Source organism: Argentina silus (genome assembly GCF_951799395.1).
Source record: "Argentina silus genome assembly, chromosome: X".
Classification (NCBI taxonomy): Eukaryota; Metazoa; Chordata; class Actinopteri; order Argentiniformes; family Argentinidae; genus Argentina; species Argentina silus.
Window position 1 is genome coordinate 8,450,394 of NC_139653.1, and position 26,549 is coordinate 8,476,942.

Sequence of the window (26,549 nt, forward strand, 5' to 3'; positions counted from 1 at the left end):
CACCATCAACACAGCTTCCATCATCAATGTTCTCTACCATTCATCCACGGATGTATCCTTCCACATTTACATTTACATTTATGGCATTTAGTAGACGCCTTTATCCAAAGTGTCTTCCCTCTCTACTCTAAGCAGGCTAAATCAGTGGTGGTTACGTTGATGCACTTTCAAACTATTCCCACAGGACCAGGAACTCCCTTTATCAAGGACTTTATGGGTAGATTCTCAGCCAAGGCATTTTCCAGAGCCTTTCACACAACGATATTTCAGTAAGTGCTTCCATTAGAGCAAGTGAAATGCCAGGACAAGGCTGCACAGTCGCCACACAGACAGATCATGTCCCCAGTGCGCGCAATTAGGCCCCCACTGCCTCAGGCCATAAAGGTTCGACACACACAAACACACACACACACACACACACACACACACACACACACACACACACACACACACACACACACACACACACACACACACACACACACACACACACACACACACACACACACACACACACACACACACACACACACACACACACACACACACACACACACACACACACGGCCCAGGAGACAGAGGGTCTTATTGTCTGTAGACCAGCGGGTCTGGAGTCAGTTAACCAGGCTATGGGTGAGAGGGTGAGTGAGTGGGTGGTGGTTATAACTGAAGCGTGATTACACAACACAGATGCCTGCCAGTGGCTGTGGCCAGGAGAGACACTCTATATCACCCCCTTCTCACAATCCTTCCCTCCCTTTGTTTCTCTCTCCCTCTCGGGGTGTGCAGTGTCTGACAAAGGCAGGGAATGGTTCTGCAGTGCCGACAGGCAGAAGCCACAGGAATGCCTGTTCCTCCTCTGCTCTGGCTTTCTGTCTCTTGGCTGGCCATTGTCACACTCTGCTTGATCACAGATTTTAGCTACAGGGAGAGGACCTCAGTGAGACCATTCATTTTATTCCCATTTGAGGCGTTTTGTGCCCTGGTCATTAATGTGCTTTTCATTTTTGTAAGGACTCCGATATAAAGATCCTGTGTTACCCAGTGAAAGGTGTGAATGCCTGGTACGTGTACATAGTACAACACTGTGGCCGGGATTCAATCAAATGCAGATACAGCGGCTTCTCAATCAAGCGTCTACACCCATCCCGGACTTCAAGCTGCTGTACAAAACAAACGTCTTTCAGAGAGTCAAGAGTGGTAAGCTGGTATCTGCAATTTATTGAATCTAGTTAGAGTGTTTAAAAGCAGATTTGAACAGAGAAAGAGTTGTACTTCCTGTTTAGCAGCATGGCCTGATAGTGACAACCATGGTCCTTGGTGTGACCGTGTGTTAGGTAGCATGAACCATGTCATAGAGAAACTCCATCCATTGGCCCCTTTCCTGCCCCCCTCACCCCCCTGGTGTAAACACCCCCCTCCCCCTAGTGTAAACACCAGTGGAGAAATACATGATATCTCTCTCTTTCTCCCTCTCCCTCCCTCTCTACCTCCCTCTCCCTCTCTCCCTCACCCTCGCCTTTCCCCTACTCCCAGTATATATATCCCAAAGGTCAGAGGGCCATGTTTGGGGCTGAGAAATCTCAGGCAGGGCTACCCTCATCACAGATCGTGATTCCAAAATCATCTGCTTTCCTTGCTGTGTAATGATGGAATGGGTGGATGGAGGGGGTAAGAAGCAGGTTGATACCAGTGTGATGAGATGCAGCAGAGTACACTGTAATGGCTGGAGTAGAAGAGAGGGAGGGGCCACTGTTCAGAGGTCTGGGGTCAGGGGTCAGGTTACCTTTACTGCTCTGCTGTTTCTTGGCGGAGGTGGCGACCGTGTCCTCGGAGAGCGCCAGGCGTCGCAGCACGTCGGCCAGCGCCGCCTTCATCACCGTGATCTCATCCTCTTGCTGCTGAACGCGCAGCTCCAACGACGACAGGCGGTCCTGCACCTCCGACGCACTCGCCGCCGAGATACTGTCCTCTGCAGAGAGACAGAGAAGGTGATACACTATCAGAGACAACACACACACAGCAAACAACAGGGTGCTTGTCTACACTGGTGACTTCCCTGTGGCCCATTGTGAAACAATATGGGAAGTGAGGAAAAAGTGGAGAACCCATTCATGATACGGCAAGAAACGGACCAACTGGGTTCTGACTTCCTCCCCTTCAGTGTGTGTATGTGTGTGTGTGTGTGTGTGTGTGTGTGTGTGTGTGTGTGTGTGTGTGTGTGTGTGTGTGTGTGTGTGTGTGTGTGTTTACTCAAGCTCGAGTTTGCAGTCCAGTATGCCTCTGCCTCTACAGTATGAGTGCAGGGCACATGTACAACTCTTGTTTCTGGGTTCAGGGCTGTCAAGTGTTGCTGTGTTTAGGTCCTGATTGCTGGATGGGATGGGGGGATTTGGCAGTGAACGCAGGGAGGGGGCCCTTCTCATAGTTGAGGTTAGCTGCCTCCTTCTACACAGTATATCCAGATTATCATGGTAAACAAATCAAAGCCCATTCAAAAGCCTGTCCAAAGCTCTACCTAAGTTGTACTGTAAACCTCAAGAGCTGATTTATGGTCACAAAGTTAATGAAAGATGGGTTTAAGAATGTGCAACCACTGCTAGGGATATTGCACACACACACACACAAACGCACATTAAAAGAATGCATGAACAAAAATCCTTCCAATTAATGGGCATTATATTCATAATGAATCTCCACAGTTCTATACAATATACATGTATATAATAAAATAAAGACTTCAACCACTGAGCTCTACAGAACAGCAGTTATAGTCTACGCACAGACAAATGGTAAGGAAGTGTTTTGGTGGGTAGCTAACTACAGGATACAGTTCTGAGAAGTCACAGAGTTCACGGTGATGAAACCAATGAGGCCATTTCTCGTCCCCCGACTCTCTTTTGTTTATTTTTCCTCAATTTCCCCTCAGTGAAGCCTAGTTTCAATAATGTAATCTTATCTTCACACCGCTCCAACAAATGCTCCTCTGAAAAGAAAGTACACTGTAGCTGGACTGTTTGTGTGTGTGTGTGTGTCATGAGATATACACAAGTGTTTTTACGTACAAATGTTACTATGTCTACCACGAGATGTCCTTCATTGTATTTGCTTGTTTGTCTTGTAAAGTTACCCTGGAGTGTGTGTGTGTGTGTGTGTGTGTGTGTGTGTGTGTGTGTGTGTGTGTGTGTGTGTGTGTGTGTGTGTGTGTGTGTACCACTGGCAGGTTAGAGAGGGGTGTGGGTCACAGGATAGGGGGAGGACCCACCCCTAAGGCTTCTCTCTCTCTCTCTGAGAGAAAGGAAGGCTTCTGCACTTGTCATATTTCACAATGGCCTGTCACATTCCTTAACTCTTCTCCGCCCCTTTTCAACTCACTCACTCACTCACTCACTCACTCACTCACTCACTCACTCACTCACTCACTCACTCACACTCACTCACTCACTCACACTCACATTTTTCTAGTTCTGAGGCCCTGTGCTTTGTGTTCTGTCTCTCGTCGTTGATTCCTTCACAAGAACAACAATACTGCTGAGACCTGCCTGTGTCACTCATGGAGGTGGGATCACACAGGAAGTAAGGTCACGCTGGCTTGAGCTATCTGCATAGAGCAGGGAAGAACAATGATGTATAGAAACACTATAATATGTAAGTGAAATATATGGGGGGAAAAGGAGTGAACCAATCAACAGCCTGCTCAATAACTCTGTACAAGAGAGTGAACTTACAAGTACATCCTGTCAAACAGGAAACATGTAAATATCAGAACTTCTCAGAATCTCTTGAAATGGATTTAGAATACAATCTAAATTGTCATATGTACTGTTATACTTGTCATTTACAGCAAGGCTCTTTATCATGCTTGCTTCACCTCCTCAGCCACAGGCAATTTATTTTCATCTGCTCACACTCCCTCTCTCTAATGTACGTTAAGGTGCAGAATGTACAAGTTTAACTTTAAAAGTTCTACATGTCCCTGACATATCAGTAGCAATCAGAGAAAGAGATTCGGGCTGCTTAAAGTGCAATATCTTGACCGCCAATTCACAATTACAGATTGTCCCTTTAACACAGATCACCAGATCAACCTCAATAACCTAACAGACCTAACAGGTCTCTCCAACTGTATACATTCCCTAGAGGATGAAGGGTCAGGACCTGTGTACTCTCAGCCCAGCTGTCAGTGCAATGGGCCATGACAGGGGGCTCATTGATCTGGTATCTATTCATTTTAATATCCCTTCATTTATTAGGTCTTTATTTGTCCACGTGAGTCCCAGTGAGATATGCATCTCTTTTACAAGGTGGTCTTCCCTCCCTCCATCTCTCACTCCTTCTCGTCTCATGTGAAAAAGAGGGTTTTTAACGAGGGAAGGACAGCCATACTGGATTTACTTTTTCTAATGTAATTATATGCACTTTTGTACCCAGAGACACAGTATGTCTGCATGCACAAACACAGGCAAACACAGGCAAACACAGGCAAACACAGGGAAACACAGGCAAACACAGGGAAACACAGGCAAACACAGGGAAACACAGGCAAAGGGGGCATTGGAAGTCTTATTTCCTCCTCTAACACTCTGGAGACCTGGCTAATAAGATGTATTACAGACACTCCCTCCATCAATACTTAATCACCATTACTGATGCTCTCTGTAAATCTAATCAAGTTTATGACCAGACAGAGAGAGAGAGAGAGAGAGAGAAGGTAGGAGAACCCTAACCCGAACCCTAACACACAGACAAACACACACACACACACACACACACACTCCTTGACTTTCATTACACAGCCTTCAGTCTGAGGTTTCAGCCTCTATAATGAAAAGTGGAGCATAGCCATGCTTTGACAAGGCCTGTCACCACTTCTGCTCTCTCTCTCTCCTTCTCTTCCTCTCTCATATATTCACTCCATGTGTGTCTGAGCAAAAAAGTGTCTATAAGTTTGAGTGTATTCTTGTGCTTTTGTGTGTGTGTGTGTGTGTGTGTGTGTGTGTGTGTGTGTGTGTGTGTGTGTGTGTGTGTGTGTGTGTCATCAGCATGACACACTGCTCAGATTCCTGTGCAATGCTTGTAGGGGCTTTAAATTGTTTGTCTGCGTGCACCGACATGCTTGTTGTAAGACATTAGGCTGTGGGGCCGGGCCAAGTATGTGTGTGTGTGTGTGTGTGTGTCAGAGAGGGAGAGAGCATGCTGAGAAAGAGACAGAGCATAGGATCTGATGATGGATGAGCAGGGATTAGCAGAGAGGCTGCACCACCGCACTTTACAACTATATCATTGGGTATACACGTGTTCACACACACACACACACACACACACACACACACACACACACACACACAGGGTTATACACACTTGCTAGTGTACACGCACACACAGACACACTTCACAACTCTATCGTTAGTTAATACACAGTCTACAAGTTGATCAGAGTGCAATACACACTCGCTGTATAGTGCACTCACTAAATGGTTCAGCACAATTCACATTCAGTGCACACTTACTTTACAGTTCTATCGCCACACAATTAACACAAGCTATACACACACTCAACGCGAGGAGCAGTCCACCTGTGTATGCTCTCGGAGGGGATTCTCCCAGTTGGCAGATAGCCAACACACTGCACCTCCTGCTCTATTAAACCCTTACTGTTACACACAGAGACCTATTGTGTGTGAGTGAGTGAGTGAGTGAGTGAGTGAGTGAGTGAGTGTGTGTCTGTATTTGCATGTAAGCGAGTGTTTGTGTGTAATTTGTTGTTGACTGCCTTTGTGGTTCACTCTTTCTTTTCCCATCTATCTCTATCTCTCTCTCTCTCTCTCTCTCTCTCTCCCTGTGTGCATACTCCTCTATTTTCCATTCATTTGTTTTTGTTTGTCTTTAATTTGAGAAGTGTACTTTGAAGCCAGTATGGGGGAGGGGGAGTATGAGGACCAAGGAGAAGAGGAGGAGCGAGAGAGAGAGAGAGAGAGAGAGAGAGAGAGAGAGAGAGAGAGAGGGTGTGTGTGTGTGTGGGGGGGTGTAAGAAGAATCCACAATGCCACCTCCTCACAAAGCACACTTACTGTATGCAGAACTAGCTCATGGGAACTTTATTACACTATAATAACATGGAGAAGAGATAAATCAGGAATGGGCATAGCATGGCTATTAAATGGTTCCACACACCCAGAAACCAATACATTCACTCACTGCAGCACACTTTCAAAGTCATATAACCACACACACACACACACACACACACACACACACACACACACACACACACACACACACACACACACACACACACACACACACACACACACACACACACACACACACACACACACACACACACACACACACACACACACACACACACACACACACGTTGTACTTAGTCATCGACCAGCAGTACCTGGAGCGGGCAGTCTGTACAAAGACAGGAAGTAACACCCTAACTGTTCACACAACAACCGGACTACTGAGGCCATGAACTCTCCTCAGGGCCTAAACCAATCAAACTCTTTCCACCTCCCTCACCCCTCTCTCTCCCTCCTACCTCTCTATACTCACTCTACTCCTCTCCACCTCTAACTCTTTTACTCCTATCTCACCTCTCCCACTCACCCTGATATCCTCACTGATATATACAGCCATCCAGACAGCTCCACTTCCTCCTCTGATGAACCATCATATGCAGTCTTTTTGGGATGTGCACACTGAATGAGAACGGGACATTTTGCAAGAGGACATCTCAACTGAAACATCCACAATAAAAGCTGCAGAGGTAATACTTTGTGCAAGAGTTATTCTTATGATGAACAGAATAAGCCACACTGAAAGACACTCATGCACATGCACATGCATGCATGCATGCATGCATGCATGCACACACACAGTCATAACTTAATGCTCTGTAACAACGACACAATGTGCTATTTCTAGTAAACCACACTCTCTATGGGTAGTGCATGAATCTGGAGGACAATCTGGCGGTAGATTCTGAGGCTCACAATCTCTGCAGTGTGTCAAAGGGCAACCCTCGAGAGCGCACACACACACGCATGTCAAAGAACCGCCATATTGAGCACATACTCACCCCTGACCCCCACCCACCCATATCCTCTGATTCCCCAGCTCTGCCTAACGCAGATAGAGTACTATGGTCAAGCAGGGTAAAACACATTACGTTACCGGTGCAGTGGTTGTTTAGCAGCGGACTGGTGGTAGATTTGCATGCTGGGGCCACAGACGGCGAGCCCTCCTCCATCCTCCTCTCGCTGCAGACACACACACACACACACTCACGGCAAGACAGACACACACACCACGACTCTGACAAGATCCAGGCAGCTTCCTTCTTCTACTGTCTGGGAGTGTGTGAGTGCGTGTGTGCTACCCTTGCTGCTACACGTCTGTTGTGGATAAGTGCGTACTGGGTGTGAGCAAAAGACTGTTCCTCTCGTTGTCTCTGGCAACCCTCTCTCTCTCTCTCTCTCTCTCTCTCTCTCTCTCTCTCTCTCTCTCTCTCTCTCTCTCTCTCTCTCTCTCTCTCTCTCTCTCTCTCTCTCTCTCTCTCTCTCTCTCTCTCTCTCTCTCTCTCTCTCTCTCTCTCTCTCTCTCTCTCTCTCTCTCTCTCTCTCTCTCTCTCTCTCTCTCTCTCTCTCTCTCTCTCTCTCTCTCTCGAACTTCTGCAGTTGGATTCCTGGGTCTGTAATAAGCAGACAGAATTCTCCAATGCTCTTTCTCTCTCTCCGCTCTGCCGTCTACGTCTGCTCTCTCCCGCTCTCTCAGACACACACTCACACACACAGCCACCACTGTACGCTCACCACACAAAGCCCAGAGCGAGTCAGAGAACGGGGCAGGAGGAGGAGGAGATAAAGATGTAAAAAAAGAAACTCTTGGCTGGCCCAGGGAGTGGCTAAAGCCCAGTGTCGCTGGCTCACAGATCTTTAACCTCTGAAGTGCCGACAGCAATTAGGCACACAGCTCTAGCTTTTGCTGGAATCCCCTGAACCAGGGTTCGTCAACAGGCAAACTGATTTAAAGCGGTCCATCTAAATTCATATTTTTAGCAATGCTATTGTAAGGAATGAAACACTGTCCTTAACAATGGGTTTTACCATCATGTACACATCTAAACTGCTTTCAGTCAGACGAGAATCATACCAACCCATCCTAAAGCCATATTCATAAAACATCTACCCATGCATGAATGACTTTATCTTTATCTGTCTATGTTCTTCTATAAAACAACAATGATCCTCTTTGAAAAAAAAGCACAGGCCATCTTTGGTCTCTTTGTAAGAGATATGAATGTTCCTTATTGAGATTCTGCAAAATAAGACATTTTTACCCCTGCTAATCTGCTTGGCCTAAACTCAATAATAAGCACCTGGTCTAGTCCAATTGCAACCCCACTGTTCCTCCCATGACCGGGAGAGCTCAGCCAAAAGAGTGAGAGACAGAGAGAGTGCACATATGTAGGACAGAAACGTTTGAAAAAGTAATTCTATCAATGTCTCTGTTTAACATCTCATTGGAATTTGTCTAGGTTTGAGTGCTGTTCTGTCTCTCTCTTTGTGTGTGTGTGTGTGTGTGTGTGTGTGTGTGTGTGTGTGTGTGTGTGTGTGTGTGTGTGTGTGTGTACAAATGAGTCTCTGTGTATCTTAGACTTTTATGCATGCATAGTACTGAAAGCTAGCCTAGAGTTGAAACCAAACCTCAGCCCTGTGCCTTAGTGGGCTAGTGTTCAACAACACAGGCTTTTATGAATCTGAGGAAGATGATGGCAGTGCTTCAAGCACTGAGTGAAGCATTTAACTCTCCAATGTTTGTGAACGGGGCCATCCTGTCATTGGGCATAGCCAGAACACAGCATAGAAAAAGAGACAGAGGCACAAAGAGAGCGGGAGAGAGAGAGAGAATGACAAAAAGACAGAGAGAAGGAGAGAGAGAGAAAGAAAGAGAGAGTGCATTCTTTTAGTACAGCACGCAGCCAAGTTGGAAGGAAAAATGAAAACAAAAAATGGACCGGTGACTAGCCTGGAGAGAGGATTGGAAAGCCATTCCCACCATCTCTACAATGGCCTCAACAATGACTCAGACGTGCTGCTATACTTAAAGGGGTTAGGGGGTTATGTACAAAGATGAATGGATGGATCAGGGTAGGAGGAGGAGGAGGAGGAGGAGGAGGAAGAGGGGGAGGGGGTTATGTACAAAGATGAATGGATGGATCAGGGTAGGAGGAGGGGGAGGGGGAGGAGGAGGGGGAGGGGGTTATGTACAAAGATGAATGGATGGATCAGGGTAGGAGGAGGAGGAGGAGGAGGAGGAGGAAGAGGGGGAGGGGGTTATGTACAAAGATGAATGGATGGATCAGGGTAGGAGGAGGGGGAAGGGGAGGAGGAGGAGGAGGAGGAGGAGGGGGAGGGGGTCAATGATGTGAAAGGTCAGGTAATCTACTGTGACATTGTCTTCCAGAGGTGTAATGAGGTTTTAACACACAGACGCCTGGGGCTGCTAGAGCAGTAGTGACAGAAGGAGAGTGACAGTGAGCCCAGGGCACGGAGTTGGAGAGTTAGACAGACCACAGTCAGCACACCTCCTCAGGCCTTGCTCCAAACCAGGACCATGTGCCACTGCCACACCAGCTCGCCACCTGGCATGGCTCCACCAAAAATGAAGACAGGAAATCAAGATTTGGCACCTTCCGTTGAGCGGTACTGCAGTCACTAAAATAGAGCTGACAGGAAAGACGAAGGTGGCGAGAAAGCAAAGCGGGGCATGGCTGCACGCTGTGCATCAACTGTGAACTGTACAGGTGAAACAAAAGCCTATTTTGCTAAAGTTTGTTGGCCTTAAACTGATGACTGTGTGGTCTAATGAGATAAGAAATCGATAATCATTATATCATGAACCACACAGTCCTACACCTAAGACAAAATGTGATGTAAAGACATGTAGCATGTCTTTAAAATGGGTGGCTACAAAGAGGAAGTCTCAGTGGTGATAAAACCCCCAGTAACCTCTTCTTCCCACATTACCACCTCTATCCATCTATCCATCCCAGCCAAGCTGACGTACTTGCGCATTTTCCTGTGCCCACGCTGTGTATATGTATTGAGAAGCTACTTTCAAAAATCTTTCTATGCTGCCCTTGTGTGTGGAGGTGAGCACAAAAAGAGGAAGACATACCTTATTTAAATAAGTTGTTCACCTCACTCATATCATTTTACAATGGACTGTCACTTGGAAATCCACATCAGAAAACGTAACCTCAAATGAAATCACGCATTTGCTAGACTTAACAACTAAAAACAAAGATTTACTTCAAAGTGGGAAAATTAGTGCATCATCAAAAAAGGAATCACCAACTTAATAAATGTTTCTATAAAAAAGAAAGGTTGTTATTTAAAACAAAGAGCTAAAGGAAGACATTCAATACCAATATAATGAACCTTCACCATCCACTGAGCGCACCAGTGATGAATCATTCCTCCTGTGCTACATTGCCGACTGCCTCAAAACCAAAAGCTCATTTTACTGCATCAAAAACTGCTATAGATGACAAAATCATAATCAAGCAGTTGATTGACACAGTCAGCAATGGAATGCAAAGCACAGGAAAAGCTCTGATCCCAATCCCCAAGTCTATATCCTGAATGGCGTGACTGTCAAATCTATATTTTCTGATTACTTCATCATCGGTAGCATCTAAAGCATCTACAAAACTGTAACAAGTCCTATATATTCTATTTTCTGGGTAGCTTCTTTGTCTGGAGATAAAGCAACTGAATTCCCAAATATGGTGCATCACATCCTACCCTGGTGCAACTTTTCCAGGAGCGTGCTGTATGTGCATAGGTCTTTTTGAAAATTGAGGTGTGAGGTGCAAATATTGTATTATCATATTTTGTGAAGACGTCACACCCTCCTCTGTGAGCCAGGCGCAGGTGGAGCGCAGAGGTGTTTGTGCACCATATCTTCACTTTTGAAAATTGGCCAAAAGTACAAGTCAGACACAAACCTCAGATTATGCTTATGTATCTGCTTGTGCCCGTTAAAAAATATTCACCCTGTAAGTGTAGCAAACAGTGACAGTGCAACAGCCCTGGCAGGACTCGAACCCGGGACCTTCCAACCAATAGGGATAGGTCATGCTCGTCACTTGACAGTAGAAAGAAAGAAGATTGTACAATCAACGTTCCTATCAGTACTTGACTATGTTAACATTATTTTATGAATGCGACCCCTTTGACATTAAAACAGTTAGATTCAGTCTATCATTCAGCACTTTTTTTATCACAGGTGATAGGTTTCATACTCATCACTGTCGATATACTATATCAGGCTGTGGGGTGGCTGTCCCTAACTGCTAGAAGGACCCACTAATGTCTTCTGTTTGTATTTGAAGCTATAATCCATATAAACGTACATGCTATCTTGCAGGATAAACTCAGCCTTGATGCCATAGTTTCACTGGGCCATTTCAGAAACTTGATTGCTTACTTGATTCTTGGTGGAGGATTGTTGTAGTAATGACTGATCGTTGTCTGTAAAAACAATGCTAAACTTGGTCTGAAAGATCACTGTAGAATATACAATCCCTTTGCTTTTACTCTCTCTCTTTCCCCTTCTACTCTTTCTCTTCTGTCTTCTGCCCTATCACTCCACCTCTCCTTCCTATCTTAATCTTCCTAATGGTTTTTGTATTGGGCATGTTTAGACAGATCAGAGGAATGAAAAACGATCTGCTAATCTTCCAAGGTAACATGTAACTTTAGAGGAAATGGCTGCCAGCAGTGCCAGTCAGTTACCGAACTCTCATTGCTGGCTCCAATCTGGCACTACGGCACTGGGAGCACTGCCAGTGGCACTGCATGACTGGTATCTCCCATCCGCACTGTGCTACCCGCTAAGAGCCCAGAAGGCAACGCCTCAGTGCTTTGAAGTGTCCTGGTGCCCTCTGAAGTGACACACCCGAGCACGGAGGAGGAAGCCCCAGAGTCACAGTACCAACGTCCATCTACAGCTTAATGGATAAAGTCTGTACCTCTTGGACATGCAGTGTGTGCACAGTGTGTGCACAGTGTGTGTACAGTGTATGTACAGTGTGTGTGTGTGTGTGTGTGTGTGTGTGTGTGTGTGTGTGTGTGTGTGTGTGTGTGTGTGTGTGTTACAAAAAACAATGAGACAGCGATAGAGTAGCATAGAAACAAAGAAGAGGAAATTGTTTATCAAAGAGTTGGAGCGAAACCTGGAGTGAGTGAGAAGAAGTGGCAGATGAAGAGATAAAGACATCCAGACAGGCGTGGGGAGCATGGTGGGTCCAGGATGGAGCATGGCTCCCTGGGGAGGGCTAGGGAGCAGGGGTCGTACCCCCCCATTGGGAATGCCGGCATGGCGGCCGCTGGAGGGGAGGATGAAGGGAGGAGAGGGGGAGGGCAGGAATGTGTGCCGTTAACCACAGTGGGACGAGTTGGACAGACTGAGACATGTTCTTCAGAGCCCAGCCACCCGCAAGGAGGCAAGTCTGTCTCCCTGGGCTCATATAGCGCAATGACAGACGCCATGTCAAGCACATAATGTAGTGCCAATCAGCATGCCTTCTCTGTGCTCCCTTCAGTCATGTACTCACTCATTCACTCTCTCCTGCAGTAGGCTAACAGAGTTCTCAGATGGGCCCTCTTGGCTTGAGACAACCATGAAGGTAAGTGTATATAGTCTATAGTATACAGGTTTAAGTGTAGAGTATACACTGTGTACAGTAAGTGTGTGGAAGACTAGAAGGACAGGAGGCCGGCATGGCTAACATCATTCTGTTATTCTGTTATTCTAAGCCCCTGTTCAGTTGTATGTCGAGTCCAAACTCTTTGACCCCCTCTGGTACCCCAGCAGATGGGTGTGTGTAGGGGGGCACTCGCCTCACCACGCTACGCTACGCCCCCACACTCCTGCCCCTTGGCAGCGTCGCCCACATTCCTGCAGGCCCTGTTTCCAATTAGCCTGGCACAGTGCCAACAGGCTGACGAAGCCATGCGACCTGCGAGCCAATGCAACCATGCACCACCATTACTACTGCAAACCTACAGTACACAACCATGCAATTCCTACCACAATTTACCTAGAGTACACGTCACCATACTACCTATTATTATCTGTTAGCCCACCATAGAATAACCGCTGTTTTCTTTAAAGCCATACCCTGGATGCATGCACATGCTGAGGTAGAGTCAGTGGCAGGGTGCCAGATAACAAAAGCTGTATGTGTAGAGTAACAGGCATGGGCCCTGGCTACGCCCTTGCCCCTGCCCCTGGCTCTGGCTGAGCTACATCACAGGTGAGCAGCCATTTTGTAGCCGCATAAGGAGGAAACTGATTGAATGACTCCACCACTATATGCAAATCTGACCGAATACAATGGAAACGAAACACAAAACTGGCAACATGCCAAAGTTTTCAAAACTCATAAAACGACTATTGAGTGAATCCATTCTTGTGTGGATTCTATCCCTTGATGATTAAACTGGGTTGGTACAAAACACAAGTCAAAATGTGTCAACTTTAATGAGTGTGAAAGGGCATTGAACTAACATTTGCAGTACAAAGCGGGAGGGACTTTTAGAAGCGGATATGGTTGATCTGATTTCATGTCTTAGTGTGTGTGTGTGTGTGTGTAGTATGATCTCTCCTACTAGCACTGCACAAGGAAGTTAATCATCCACTTTAAATAAGGACTATAAAAACCCTCCATATGTAAAACTACCAGCCAGCCCGTTGATAAGGGGGTTTCACCATCTCTCTCTGAGATAAGGTAGTTTCACTGTAGAACAACAGATCACCACACAGTCCAGTGCCACCAAATTACAGCATAGAACCATCCCCCCCACGCACACACACACACACACAAGCTCAAACACTCGTACACACACAACACACAACCACACACACATTTGTGCACAGAAAAACGTCCACCAGAGAAATCAAAGCAGAATCAAAAGCAGAAGTACATGTTAGAATGTAAATGAGTAAGAGTAGTACCACCCTGCAGTTACAGGGTCTGTGTGTGTGTGTGTGTGTGTGTGTGTGTGTGTGTGTGTGTGTGTGTGTGTGTGTGTGTGTGTGTCTGTGTGTGTGTGTGTGTGTGTGAGAGTGTGTGTGCGTGTGTGTGAGTGTGTGTGTGTGTGTGTGTGTGTGTGTGTGTGTGTGTGTGTGTGTATATGTATATGGAGGGCTCTGTACTGCAAAGGTGAATGACTTACAGCCCTTTAAAGGCAGCATGATCCTGGCTGCAGGGGAATTCAAACATCTTAACTGACAGTCACTGACAAGCTGCCACTCGTCTGACTGAGGGCTGCCCACAGACACCATCTTCACCGTCTTTTTCAGCCGGGCCTCTGTGTCTTTCCACCCACAGTAAAAACTGAATTGGAATAACAACAATTATGCCGCGCGCAAATAGGAGAAAATTAAAAACCTGGGCAGCAAACGGAAGAGAGAAGCAGGGGTCTGGAAGCTGTGTGTTCCTGCTTGCCTCCCATTCCCGGAAAATAAGCATCTGGACCTGGGAACTGGGAGAGGGAGGAAAGGAGGGAGGGAGGGAAGGAGGGAGGGAGAGGGGGAAGGGGGAGGGAGAGGGGTGGTTGAGGTCGCACGGACGACCGAACATCAGAAAAACAGCTAAAGTAAGACCAGGACTCCACGGAGAGAGAGGGAGAAAGAGAAGGAGAAGTTCTCTCCTATATGTGTGTGTGTGTGTGTGTGTGTGTGTGTGTGTGTGAGACTCTGAATCTCCCCCATGTGCACATCCAACGATAAAAAGTGTGTAATTACATTGTAAACAGAACAATAATAGCAATTTAACCTTGCCTTTGTCACAAATAAAGCACTCAATGTTGATTAGAAGGTATGGGTGCTGACAGGACATAATGTAGCCATTGGGGTAAGGGCATACCGTTTTAACCACTACAAACAACTCATACAATATCTGATTTCTGAATATCTGATACTCTGCAATCTATTTGTTTTCACTTTTTCAACTCATACCACAAGCTATATTAGTGTAAGGCCACTTATTTGGACAAAGACTGAAACAATAAGAAAGCAGCCTTAAATATAACTGTGAGGAGCCATGCCCAGGGTCTAAGCTGTGCCTCAGTAGCGGTAGGCACAGCAGAACACTTGCAGAAATTACCATGATGTGTTTGAGTAGCCAATATAGTTTTGTTTGCGTTTCCTGTAATTCGAAAAAGTCAGAGAAATGCTCTTAATGTATTCTGTTGTGTTTTCAATGTTGTAGCCTTTAAACATCTTCTCCTCCAAAACCGCTTAGCGAATCTGCATGAAATTTGGTTTACATGATCTATGGACATAGGTCTTTACATGTAAAATGTTTCATTAGATTAGCTAAAAATAACATGGCCAAAAATAAGCCATAAATGTTTTATAGTGCCATCCTGTGGTCAAGCAATATGTTCTTGTTATTGCACCACCATGTGACAGATCAGAATATGACTGCACATGTTAGATCCTGAGTGTTAGACATATGTTTGTCATGTTTGGTAATGATGCACCCCAGCATGTTTGATTTCTAAGCATGTAATTAACAGGATACGCCTTCATTAAAGTTAATTGGTTCAGAGCGGCCATGTTGTTTTGCGCTGCCTGACGATGTTGCACTGATAGAACTTGGTTCATAGATGCTACATGCTAAAATGTTCATGCAGATCAGTCTTGCAGTCATTTGAGTGTTTTTCAAAAAGATGAAAAATGGCGGAAAATCCATCATGGCGGAAGTTACGGGTCCGTGAGGAAATGTGTTCTTTGTGAAAAGACAGACATATGAATTTTCTGAATTCTCAGTAATACGCGGTGAGAGTTATGGCCTTTCAAAATTAGCATTTTTGCCTATAAGTGTTGCCAATTTGCAAGCTCCTCTGTCTTACCATGTAAAAGTTATTTGCATTACATTGCAAAAACGGCAGATCTAGAATAATAATAATAGTAGGCAACACTTTGCTGCTTAGACCCCTAATAACCAACCCTCTAAATCATCCCTTTAGCCATAGCCAGGGTACTCAGGGAAGTCTAGTACTTCAACCTTATCCCATGTCTGTACCTCTAGACTACACTGTCTCCATGTACTTCAGAGTGGGCTCCTACCCCTCAACCAGCCAGTCAGACAGCACCCCCTATCTGCCAGATAGACACACTCCACCCTCAGCAGGACAGGGTCAAATCTCTCCACTGTGTTTTGGGAGAGTACATTATTGTCCTCTTTTCCGCATTCCCAGTTGCCTTGGAAAAGTACCAGGGGAAAGTTGGACTGCACCCCCCCCACCTCTCTCTCCCTATCTCCTTCCATCTCTCTAAAATATTCCCCTTCTGACTCAGCAGCACTGTACTGTACTGAGCAGCAAGACAGAACCAGGTCATCAGTCTGCGCCAACGCACTGCAGGACAGAATGAGGTCATCACCCTGCACCACTCTACTGCAGGGCACTGCCACATGGAATCCTAACACAGCATAATCAGCTGTACTGCTGGGACACTTCACAAGAGTCACTGAGAAATGTTCAACAAGACTTTAAACAAAACCAATGTATTGTGGTGGTACACTAGGCTGAACTATTGTACAAAGGTTGAACGCTAGTATTGTCTGTGTGTGTGTGGGTGTGGGTCTGTGTGTGGGTGTGGGTAGAGGTCTGAGTGGGGGAGGGGTGGTTGTGGCCAGAAAAGGCAGTAAAGGTTAGCTGGTAAGGAGCAGCGTGGGGCCTGGTGGGCGGTGAGGGGAAATGCAGGACACAGCACATTCATGATTTGTAGGTGACAAACAGCTAAAAATAAGCATCTGCAGCAGAGTCTGCGAGACAGACACAGAGCTGGGCACATAACACTGGGACAAACTGCAACAACAACACACCCTAAGTCATACATGTAGTCCATATACACATGGGGTCATGTTCAGCCATTACAACCCAGCTCCTACACACAGCATGTATCACCATAAGTGTTTCATCATCATGTCACAATTAATATAGACACTCCCATAAAAAGTCCCCCTACTCCATCCCACCTCACCCCCACTCTCCCAAAACAAACAGCCAGCGATGCCAGAGCGCTGGGCTCGCCACTGTTCCAGAATGTGCAGTCTAATCATGGACTAAGGCATTTAGGAGTGCTTGGGTTTGTTTTGTCACTCAGTATTACACATGTAAACATGCGCACGGGGAGGGAACACAATCAACCACTGCAGCCAAAACTCAAACACACACACGCACGCAAACACTGAGATTTAAACTCACATAAACAAATACAAAACATTCATCAAATAATACTATTTATTGTGTCAATTATCTGTCACATAATACACATTTTCGACTAGTGTCATTGTCTCCCTTATGATTCAAAAGGCTGGTGGAGAGACGTACTGTATTATCAATCCCTCCCCCTCCTGTGGCCTGGCCTCCTCTAATCCTTTCTGTGACCCCCCCAACCCAAAAATCCCTCTGGCAGCATCTCCACCTGCCTAATCCTGATTAGGGTAACCCTGCTGAGAGCCACGCGCCCAACAAACACAAAACCAGTCCTGTACCCCCCCCATAAATCAACCCCTCCTCCTCTCCACCTCTCCCTCTCTACGCTAGCAAACTCCCCATCCTCCTTCCCCCTTGTCCCCTCAAATCCTCTTCCAATTCCCCCTGTCCCCCATCCTGAGACAGCCTCCCCTCTCCCACATCCTGGCTGGTGCTGCCCACTAGCTCAGAGGGGATCATACCTTAAGGGGTGCGTATATCCTTCATTCAAGCATCAGGCCTGTTTCCAGCAGACTCGGCAGCTATCTGGAGAACTAGAGGGCTGAGAATAGGGGGGGGGGGGGTTACAGGATCTGGGTCCCTATTGTCTCTTTGTCTCACCACCACCACCACCCCTCCCCCACCCGCCCCTCCCCAGGCAGGTAGAGCCACAAGCCAGTCACATGCAGGGCCTCTCAGATAATTGGAATGATTAGTGTAGCATGTGTGTGTGTGTGTGTGTGTGTGTGTGTGTGTGTGTGTGTGTGTGTGTGTGTGTGTGTGTGTGTGCGTGCGTGCGTGCGTGTGTCAGAGCATGTGAGCAGAGTTGAACGTTAGGAGATGCTGCTCCTCGCTGACGAGGCTGTGCTTGTGCTCCACTCCCTCGCTCCACATTCTCTCCCACACTCCGCTCCAACACCGCCCACCACTCACAGTAGAAAGGCTGTCACGCAAAACCCATTTAACAAACACCAACATCTAATGTTGAAATGAAAGTATTTACCATATTTGTTGGTCAGTCTGCGCAGACCATTTGCCCATTGACTAAACATGTTGCCATGCAGGATTTATTGGAATATCTGCAAAATATTTTGGTCGGATCATGTCCTGAGCTTGTGACGACAATGGTATTGGAGTGAAATTGGAGCGGGAAAGAAGGCCAACACTCCAATGTTTTGAATACCCACTCCACACTCCGGTCAAATTACGTCCACTTCGCTCCACGCTACGCCCTTTGCTCCGCTCCGCTCACATGCTCTGGTGTGTGTGTGTGTGTGTGTGTGTGTGTGTGTGTGTGTGTGTGTAAGCACTCCCTGGTGACCCATGGGCAGGAAACAGACACCACGGGTTCTAATCCTTATTCTTCCTGGTGTGACCTAGTGATCACTGAAAGATGTGACGCACCATTAATTACGTCAGAAAGTAGCCATACCCCCCCAGCCCCCCCCCACCACCACCACCACACACACACACAGCATTAAAGGGGCCGCACACAAACGAGAGCTGCCATAAGTGTAACAACCAAAGGACAAACGGCCAGCAGTAAGTCTCTGGGAAGAGCTACAAGCCGTCCCTAGTTGCTCATTCCCTCCCACCTCCATTTCCTCAATCATTCCCTCCCACCTCCATTTCCTCAATCATTCCCTCCTTCCCACACACACACACACACACACACACACACACACACACACACACACACACACACACACACACACACACACACACACACACACACACACACACACACACACACACACACACACACACACACACACACACACACACACACACACACACACCAAATAGGGTGTCAAATAGGCTGTGAAATGAAAGCTAAGAGTCCATACATCTAAATCTTCCATTATAAGAATAGGGAGAAGCAGAAGCAGGGAGAATCTCTGGGTCATTCTGTTACCAAAAACCCACAGAGGTGTAAGATATTTTCAAATGTCTCTGCCTCTTGAGGAGTGAGGATTATTAAAGTGAACAAAAGTAAAGGCATAAGTAGACCTACCAAATACGTGTATTGTTTTTACTGATATTGATTTAGTTTATGAATGAATAAGTGATTAAACTGGTCAATCGGTAACAGAATGACCAAATCAAATCAGTAACGGAATTACTGAAAATGAATTGGCTACATTCACTTACTGTACAGGTTGTACAGAACCTAAAAGGGTTCTCTTTCAGTTTACTTGGTTTGACATCTGACTATGGGATATGTACCCTTGTGTACCCTATTCGCTGAAACACTGTTCAATCATGGCTGGCACAGGCTGGGAGATCTTTGCATGGCTGACCCCGCCCCATCCAAGCTTATTAAAGCTCATGCACAGTGCATCCATTTAATTCTTTTCACTCACTTAACTGTTCCAATGGAAAGTTAACAGCTTTCCCCGGGGTGTTCGCAAACTACTTTCTCTCGTGCTCTTCGAGTGCCACGCTAGTTTTGTTGCTAGCTGGTGGGTGAGCTTTCGTTGAGTACACCACCATCAAGTGCTTGCCTCTTTTATTACACTAAGTGAAAGACCTCTTTTACTACACCAAGTAAAAGAAAGAGTCTAGTTTGCTCCCTCATGTTTTCCACACTAGGTAACACTTGGTTGTAGCATTTATTGGCTAGCTAGCCTATGGTACATGACTGTTAGCCTGCTCCCTGCAATTCACTGTTAGTAGCCTGTTATTACTATGGTAACTAGCAAACCACATAGTGGTTGGCTAGTAATAAACCAGGTATAAACTAAGTAATTACTATGAACCACTACCTGACTACTTACTCTCGTAGTTCCTTTCAGGTCCAACTTGAGCTTGTGTGTCAGATGTTGCTACTGGCTTGTTTGCGTGCATTCTGAGCTAGCTAGTATACGAGTCACATTGTTGACACAATAGGGGAGTTCCCTTGCCTGGTGATGAGCTTCAATCTTTGCTACTACACACGTGCATGGTCCAATTTTTCAGCTAAGACTGTGAGGTGGGTGGTTGATTAAAGGGCAATCTCCATACCAGGTCGTTTCTCTTTATCCCCGTCCTCTGGATCAATAGAAATTGCCACCTGGTAATCCAAACAGTGGCAGGGAAACATAAAAGAAGACATACACTCTCGTACTAGCAGAGACTCCATGGGTTTTTCATCTTTCATCTCTCACTCGCCTTAACATTTTACACACACAAGGGCAGCTTCTATATCCTTTATTTGGTGAGCTTGTTAACAAGTGTTAGGTGGGGATCTGTGATGAGAGCCAGCTTTGTGGAGTGTGGAGCTACCGTCTTCCCCTCACCTCTCAGCAGACAGGATGGGGTAATGGAAGCCCCTCCCCTCCACTCGATCTGTGTTTGAAGAACACAGACAAGTGATGGTTATGATATATTGCCGATTTGCTTTTTTGAAAAACGATCAGACGAGCGGCAGTGGAACTCTATGTCAAGCTTCCGCCAGAGAGTCTCCATCTCGACAAAACTAAACCATCAGCGCAGGGGAAAAGCACCCTTGATGGCGCGTCAACCCCTCAGGATTGTTCGGGAAGGTCATGGCCAACATGCAGACCAGGGGCAAATCCAGGTAGAAGGAATTGGAGGCTTATCACCAACCTTGCATGCCTTGTGCATGTGTCTATGATGCACGCGCTGCCCCCCCCCCCCTCCATTGCAAGATCTCCAAGGTGGGGACCAGCCCAGACCACCCTGCAGCCACGCCAGGAAGCCCAGGGGCATGGGCATCGCTCTGCCTCTCGCTCCGGTGGGACCTCCAGGTAGGAAGGAGCAACACGCCTAGTTCCAGGGGCTGTGGGGGGAGGTGTTCACTGTTCCCACAACCTGACATAAAGGCACACTGTTCCAGGTGTCGGTCACAAGCCCCCAAGCCTTATTAGCCCCTTAGTGGGTGGACGCACACCAGAGGTGCAATAAATTGTTGCTGAACTCTCACGGTCTGGTCAACCACAACTTCAGGCCAGGCAGATCGCCTGATCCCTCTGCAGGGCAGGTGTCTGTGGCGCGACCCCGCTAAGGAGGCTGTCACTGCAGGTACCAATGTACCCCCCTGTGACGTAAGTCAAAAGGCCAATGAGGGACACCCTCCAAGCAGCTCCTGGCCATAGCATGGGAACTGCTGTTGGCGAGCAGCAACCATCTCTTGTCTCTCAGAGCAACACATGTGCCAGGCAGAACGTCACAGGACAACGCGCATTTAGCGATCAGAACGCTCCTCTGGGATGTGGACACTCTGGCTCACTAGCAACCAGACGCACTCCTTTATGCATTCACTCATTTCCCCCACTCTGAAGAGAGTGCCGTCACATGGTCTTATCTTTTCTCCTGATTACCAGGCATTGGTCAGGGAGACCTCAGCGGGCGGAGACAGCACAACCTTGACGACTCCTAATGTGCAGGGACTTGCTATCTCAATCGCAGGGCCAAATATTCCACCCGCACCCCGAGTTGATGAATCTATGGATTAGACTGTGAGAGGTCCAGCTTACACTCGGAGGGCTTGGCCCCAAAGGTGATTCATCCATGATTCAGGGTGCTAGAGCCCCCTCCACAGCAAGTCTACACAACCTCAAATGGAGGGGGTTTGAGGATTGATTTGAGAGGCGGGATGTGGTGGCTTTTCAGTGCTCCACTCCCACAGCCCTCTCCTTCTTACAGGACCTGCCATTAAAGGCTACCTGGTACCATCCAGCAGGCCATGTTGGTCCTGGTGAAACGACTATAGGGGCACACCCCCTTTTGTGAAGGGAACAGGCCGCATCCGTCCAGTCTCCAGGCCACCTGTCCCATTTTGGGACTTTTCTCTGGTTCTCGATGCACTCAGGAGCACTCAATCAAGCCTTTGGTGACCGTAGACTTTGAGACTATCTAAAGCCACGTTTGTTACTATGCATTTACAAGGACAGCCCCGAGGCGTTCAGGAGTGTGATCAACTGTTTGTGTGTTTCGCCGTCCCCGTAGGGGTAGGCCATTACCTAAACAGCGCCTTCTCAATGTATAGTGGAGGCCTACAGTTCTAAAAGCCTGCAGCTCCCTTTGGGAGACCGGGCACATTCCACTAGGAATTGCTACGTCTTGGGCTCTGTTCTAGGGCATCTATGTTTCTGAGTTTTGTGCTGTAGCCAGTTGGGCTTCCCCTCTCACTTTCAAGCCTTCTACTGTCTGGATGTCACTGTATCTACTTCATGGCGCATACGCCGTGCATGAGCGCTGTGCACGAGCTTTTATAAGCTGGGCTGGGGCCAGGTCAGCTATGTAAAGCGCTCCCGGCCTGTTCCAGACATGGTTGAATAGGGTATATCCAATAGTGAGACGTCTTCTCATTCAGAAAACTGGGGTTTTCCTTTAAAGAACCCTTTGGGCAAAGCCTGCAAAATCACACAAATATGTAGAGCAAGTAACTTTCATTGAGAATGTTGCACACTTCTACAAAAAGGACATCAAAGGGTTTATTCATCATAAAAGAGTGTACTGACACATATGGTGTGGTGTCCCTAAGATAGATTCTTAGGATCCTTCCTACACCAGACAATAAAGAACATCTCTGAGGCAAACTAGCAGCATAACGTCATTATATTACCATAATTCTGCTACTGGATGTAAATCCACTTCACTTACTGTAGCTCAACAACCAAAAGAGATATTTTCAAACTCAAGGTATCATATGATGGCTAAAACCCCAATCTTTCTGCAGACATATTTTCATCTTGATTTCTTAGAGTTTAGGGGAAACATGGTTACATAATAAAAACAGAGAGATTTTATGGTCATTCTGTTACAAAATCTGCACAGTTCTTAAAGTGGTCCTTGTGCATAGAGATGTTGATTTTGGCATACGTTTGAAAGTGAAGTCCCAGCATCATTCTGGTACAGTGGAATTGCCCATAGGTACACACGCAGCCATACATACAATAACCTTCTCAGCAATATCCCCTTCAAACATTACTAAATGTACGTAGAGTCTGTCCGTCCATCCATCCGTCCGTCCGTCCGTCTGTCTGTCTGTTTATCTGTCTGTCTGTCTGTCTGTCCACATTGCTCTCTGCACCCAAAACTTCTCCAAGCCTAAACTCAGGAAGGGGGGAGAGAACCATATTTATTGTCATTCCAGCTGTAATGTAATACATTGTTATGGAGGGGGAAAAAAGAGAAAAATGCGGGATGTTGGGAGGCGACATTCCTGCATCTGGAAGCGCTCTGGAGCACGTGCATCCCACTCCGGATCTCTGCTCTCCCTCTCTCACTCTCTCCCTCTCTGCTCTCCCTCTTTTTCTTTCTCTCTCTCCCTCTCCTCCTCTTTCACCGGGAAGGAATTCTGTAACCTGATCCTCTGCTTGTCTTTCCAGCAGCAACCATACTCACAGGGACCCACGACACACTCAGTGTAGTGACGCTGACCCATACACACTCATGAGTGAATATACTTTACACACACTTAAGCTCACTACAGTATCAACACACACAACATAAATGCCTAAACACAACCACAGAAACACACTCCGGTAAAATGACCAAACCCCCCACCCCCCGTGGTGGGGTACACACACAAAACACACACACACACACACACACACATAATTCAACAGGATTGTGAATGGAGGGGAGCAGGGCTTGTGGACACACAGCACCTGGCTCCTGGGGGGACTATTTTTAACCTCTTATTTGACAGTTAAAGTGCTGATTGGGTGCAGAAGGGTATCCGAGGGGTGGCAGGGGAAAACTAATGCCATCCCATTCCAGGTTTCACAGCCAGGCCTGCAGGAGCACATTTACTGCCCTGGCACTGCCATCTAGTATCAGAACACAGATGGCACACAAGAACCAACAAAGAACCAACAAACGGATCTACTGGCATTCAAGTGCGTGCATGCGTGTGTGCGTGTATATGTGTGTGTGTACTGACTGAATCAGCAGCACTACAGAAGGTGTTGAAGATGAGGAAGAGGAGTACAGCCTGGCACAGCACACAGCCACTGCAGATGGGGTATGATGACGTGCACTGCACTGTTCTCTGCACCCATAGTGTGCGTCGGCACTCTCTCTTTCTCTCCTCCTCTGCAGTTCTCAAGGGCTCTGTGTGATCCGCATCTTCTGACTTTCACTGCACTCAAACATGAAGGACATAGAAATAATGTGACTACCACTCAAATACATGGAGACTCACACAAACACTGGCATACATACACACACACACACACACACACAGGCATATACACACACAGTCACAGGATTCAAATAGGGGGACAAGAAGGGAACATGATGAGATGATCACACAGATCTATACTTTACTGTAGATCACACACGCGCACACACACGCACGCATTGTGACCAGCCCTCCCACTGCCATATTGCCTGTGCCATTGTTAGTGCGATTCGATTTTAAAATAAATAAAAAAAAAAAAAAAAAAAAAACTACGCACGCATATGTAACCCAGTAACAGCAGGAATTCAACTGATATCGAGAGCTATTGATGCCTGGGAAGCTACAGTACGTTGCCTTCAATAAACCTCTGGCAACAAGGCAGGGGTGGGAGTTTCCCTCTGCTGACCATCTGTCATAATCTCTCCTGTGCCATGCAGATTATACTGTGAGATAGACAGTGTAAGGCATGTGTGTAAAGTTTACATATAACTTCAGTGAGACTCAACAAATGTGATATACAGGATCAAGCATACTAACAGTATGTTTTTCAATCTTTTACAGTTATACAGTCGAATTAATTGGCTTGTGTAAATTCGTGAAATAATTCCGTTTGTTTACATTGTACGCTTCAGCGCCTTCTAGTTGACACGTCTACCTCACCCCTACCCACCAAAACACACAGACAGACACAGACAGACAGACAGACAGACAGACACACACACACAGACATAGACAGAAACACATTTACGCACGCACGCGCACGCACCGCTGCAAGGCTCTAGCCCACTGCATCACCGCGCACGCACACACAAACGCGCACCCACTGGCTGTATAAATGCATAATTTCCTGCCTGTCTCTTGTTGAGCTTTCAAGTCTTTGTTTCGGACAGTTTCAGATCCAAATACATTCTGCAATAACACTAACACGCAATTGACATAGATAGAGCGTGGACGATCATAACCAAACGCCTAGGACAGCATATTTGGTGGCATTGTTACAGTAGCTTATTGCAGTTGGTATGTCAAAGTGAAGCCTGCTTGTGATATCTAACGCGGAAAAACAAATCAATAAAATCATAGGGCGCTCATAAAATGTTTGCTGTGCTTGACATAATTGTAGACAACCTCTGGGTGTCAAATACAAACGAGTGTTACAATGTACAATGTAACAATGATCATTAAATTATAAATACAGCATTGACACGTGTATACATGAAGATACCACACATTCCACGCTGCTTTTACGCGAATTGCGGTGCTATATTTGCATTGACCACGTTCAACAGACTGACAGACTATCTATTAATAGTGTTAACTCACCCAAACTGCCTGCGAAACCGTCCATTTCTGGGAGAAATATCCGAGCAGACTCCGAGCTCTATTCCTGTTATGACGGGTCCGAGTCTTCCGTCGTTTTTCAGTCCCGTATTCGAGGAGCAATGGGGGACTGTCGGCCTCAATACAGGCTATCCAGGCGGGCAAGGTGGAGGTTATTACACAATATTATCTTCTCACGGTGGTCGGCCTCTTCAATGACAACCGAGGTTCTGCCGAGTCGCTGTGGTTTCTCAGTGCGGACAACACCGTGGATCTCAGGGGCAGCTGATCACGCTCTCTTGCTAGACTCCACGATGATCGTCGTACACCTCCGCCGGGGGAGGAAGGGAGGGGGAAAAGCAATGCTCGGTTTCCGACTCCGCCCGCTTTGGCACAGCCAGTTTCCCCTCACCGTCCGAGGAGCAGAGTGGCTGAGCGCGTCTGACACATAGCTGAGTATCCCGAGCAGAGAACAGGCCCCCGCCAGTGCAGTGCAACAGCTATGAATGCAGCGCCACCCAATGTGGCATTGTGTGTCAAGACAGTATATGAATATGGATTTCATGCAACACATTTCAACTATAATATATAAGACTAATGGAAGCACTGCTAATAATTGCCTGTCAATGTTCGCAGGAGGTGTGAGAAGATAAGAGTCCCACTGAAACCTTCTCCCGGTCACCTACAACAGGTGACACTCCCTGTAGTCCCTATGCAACTCTGGCTCAAACAGTATTGGTCAGCCAGTTATCCTTTCCCAATAGAAGACTTTGGGGTGACATCAGCACACATCTCGGTCTGGCGCCAGA

At 46.7% G+C, this 26,549-nt stretch overlaps 1 protein-coding gene across 1 annotated transcript in view; it reads right to left on the reverse strand.

Moving 5' to 3' along the window:
- Positions 1-26,058, reverse strand: part of eml4 (EMAP like 4) — a 40,390-nt gene extending 14,332 nt beyond the window's left edge. The window contains exons 1-2 of the mRNA XM_083696213.1: positions 25,744-26,058; positions 1,787-1,972 (exon numbers count right to left, since the gene is read on the reverse strand). Coding sequence (XP_083552339.1) covers positions 1,787-1,972; positions 25,744-25,768 — 211 coding nt within the window. The 5' untranslated portion in view covers positions 25,769-26,058. The remainder of the gene's footprint in view (positions 1-1,786; positions 1,973-25,743) is intronic.
- Between the last annotated feature and the right edge of the window lie 491 nt (positions 26,059-26,549).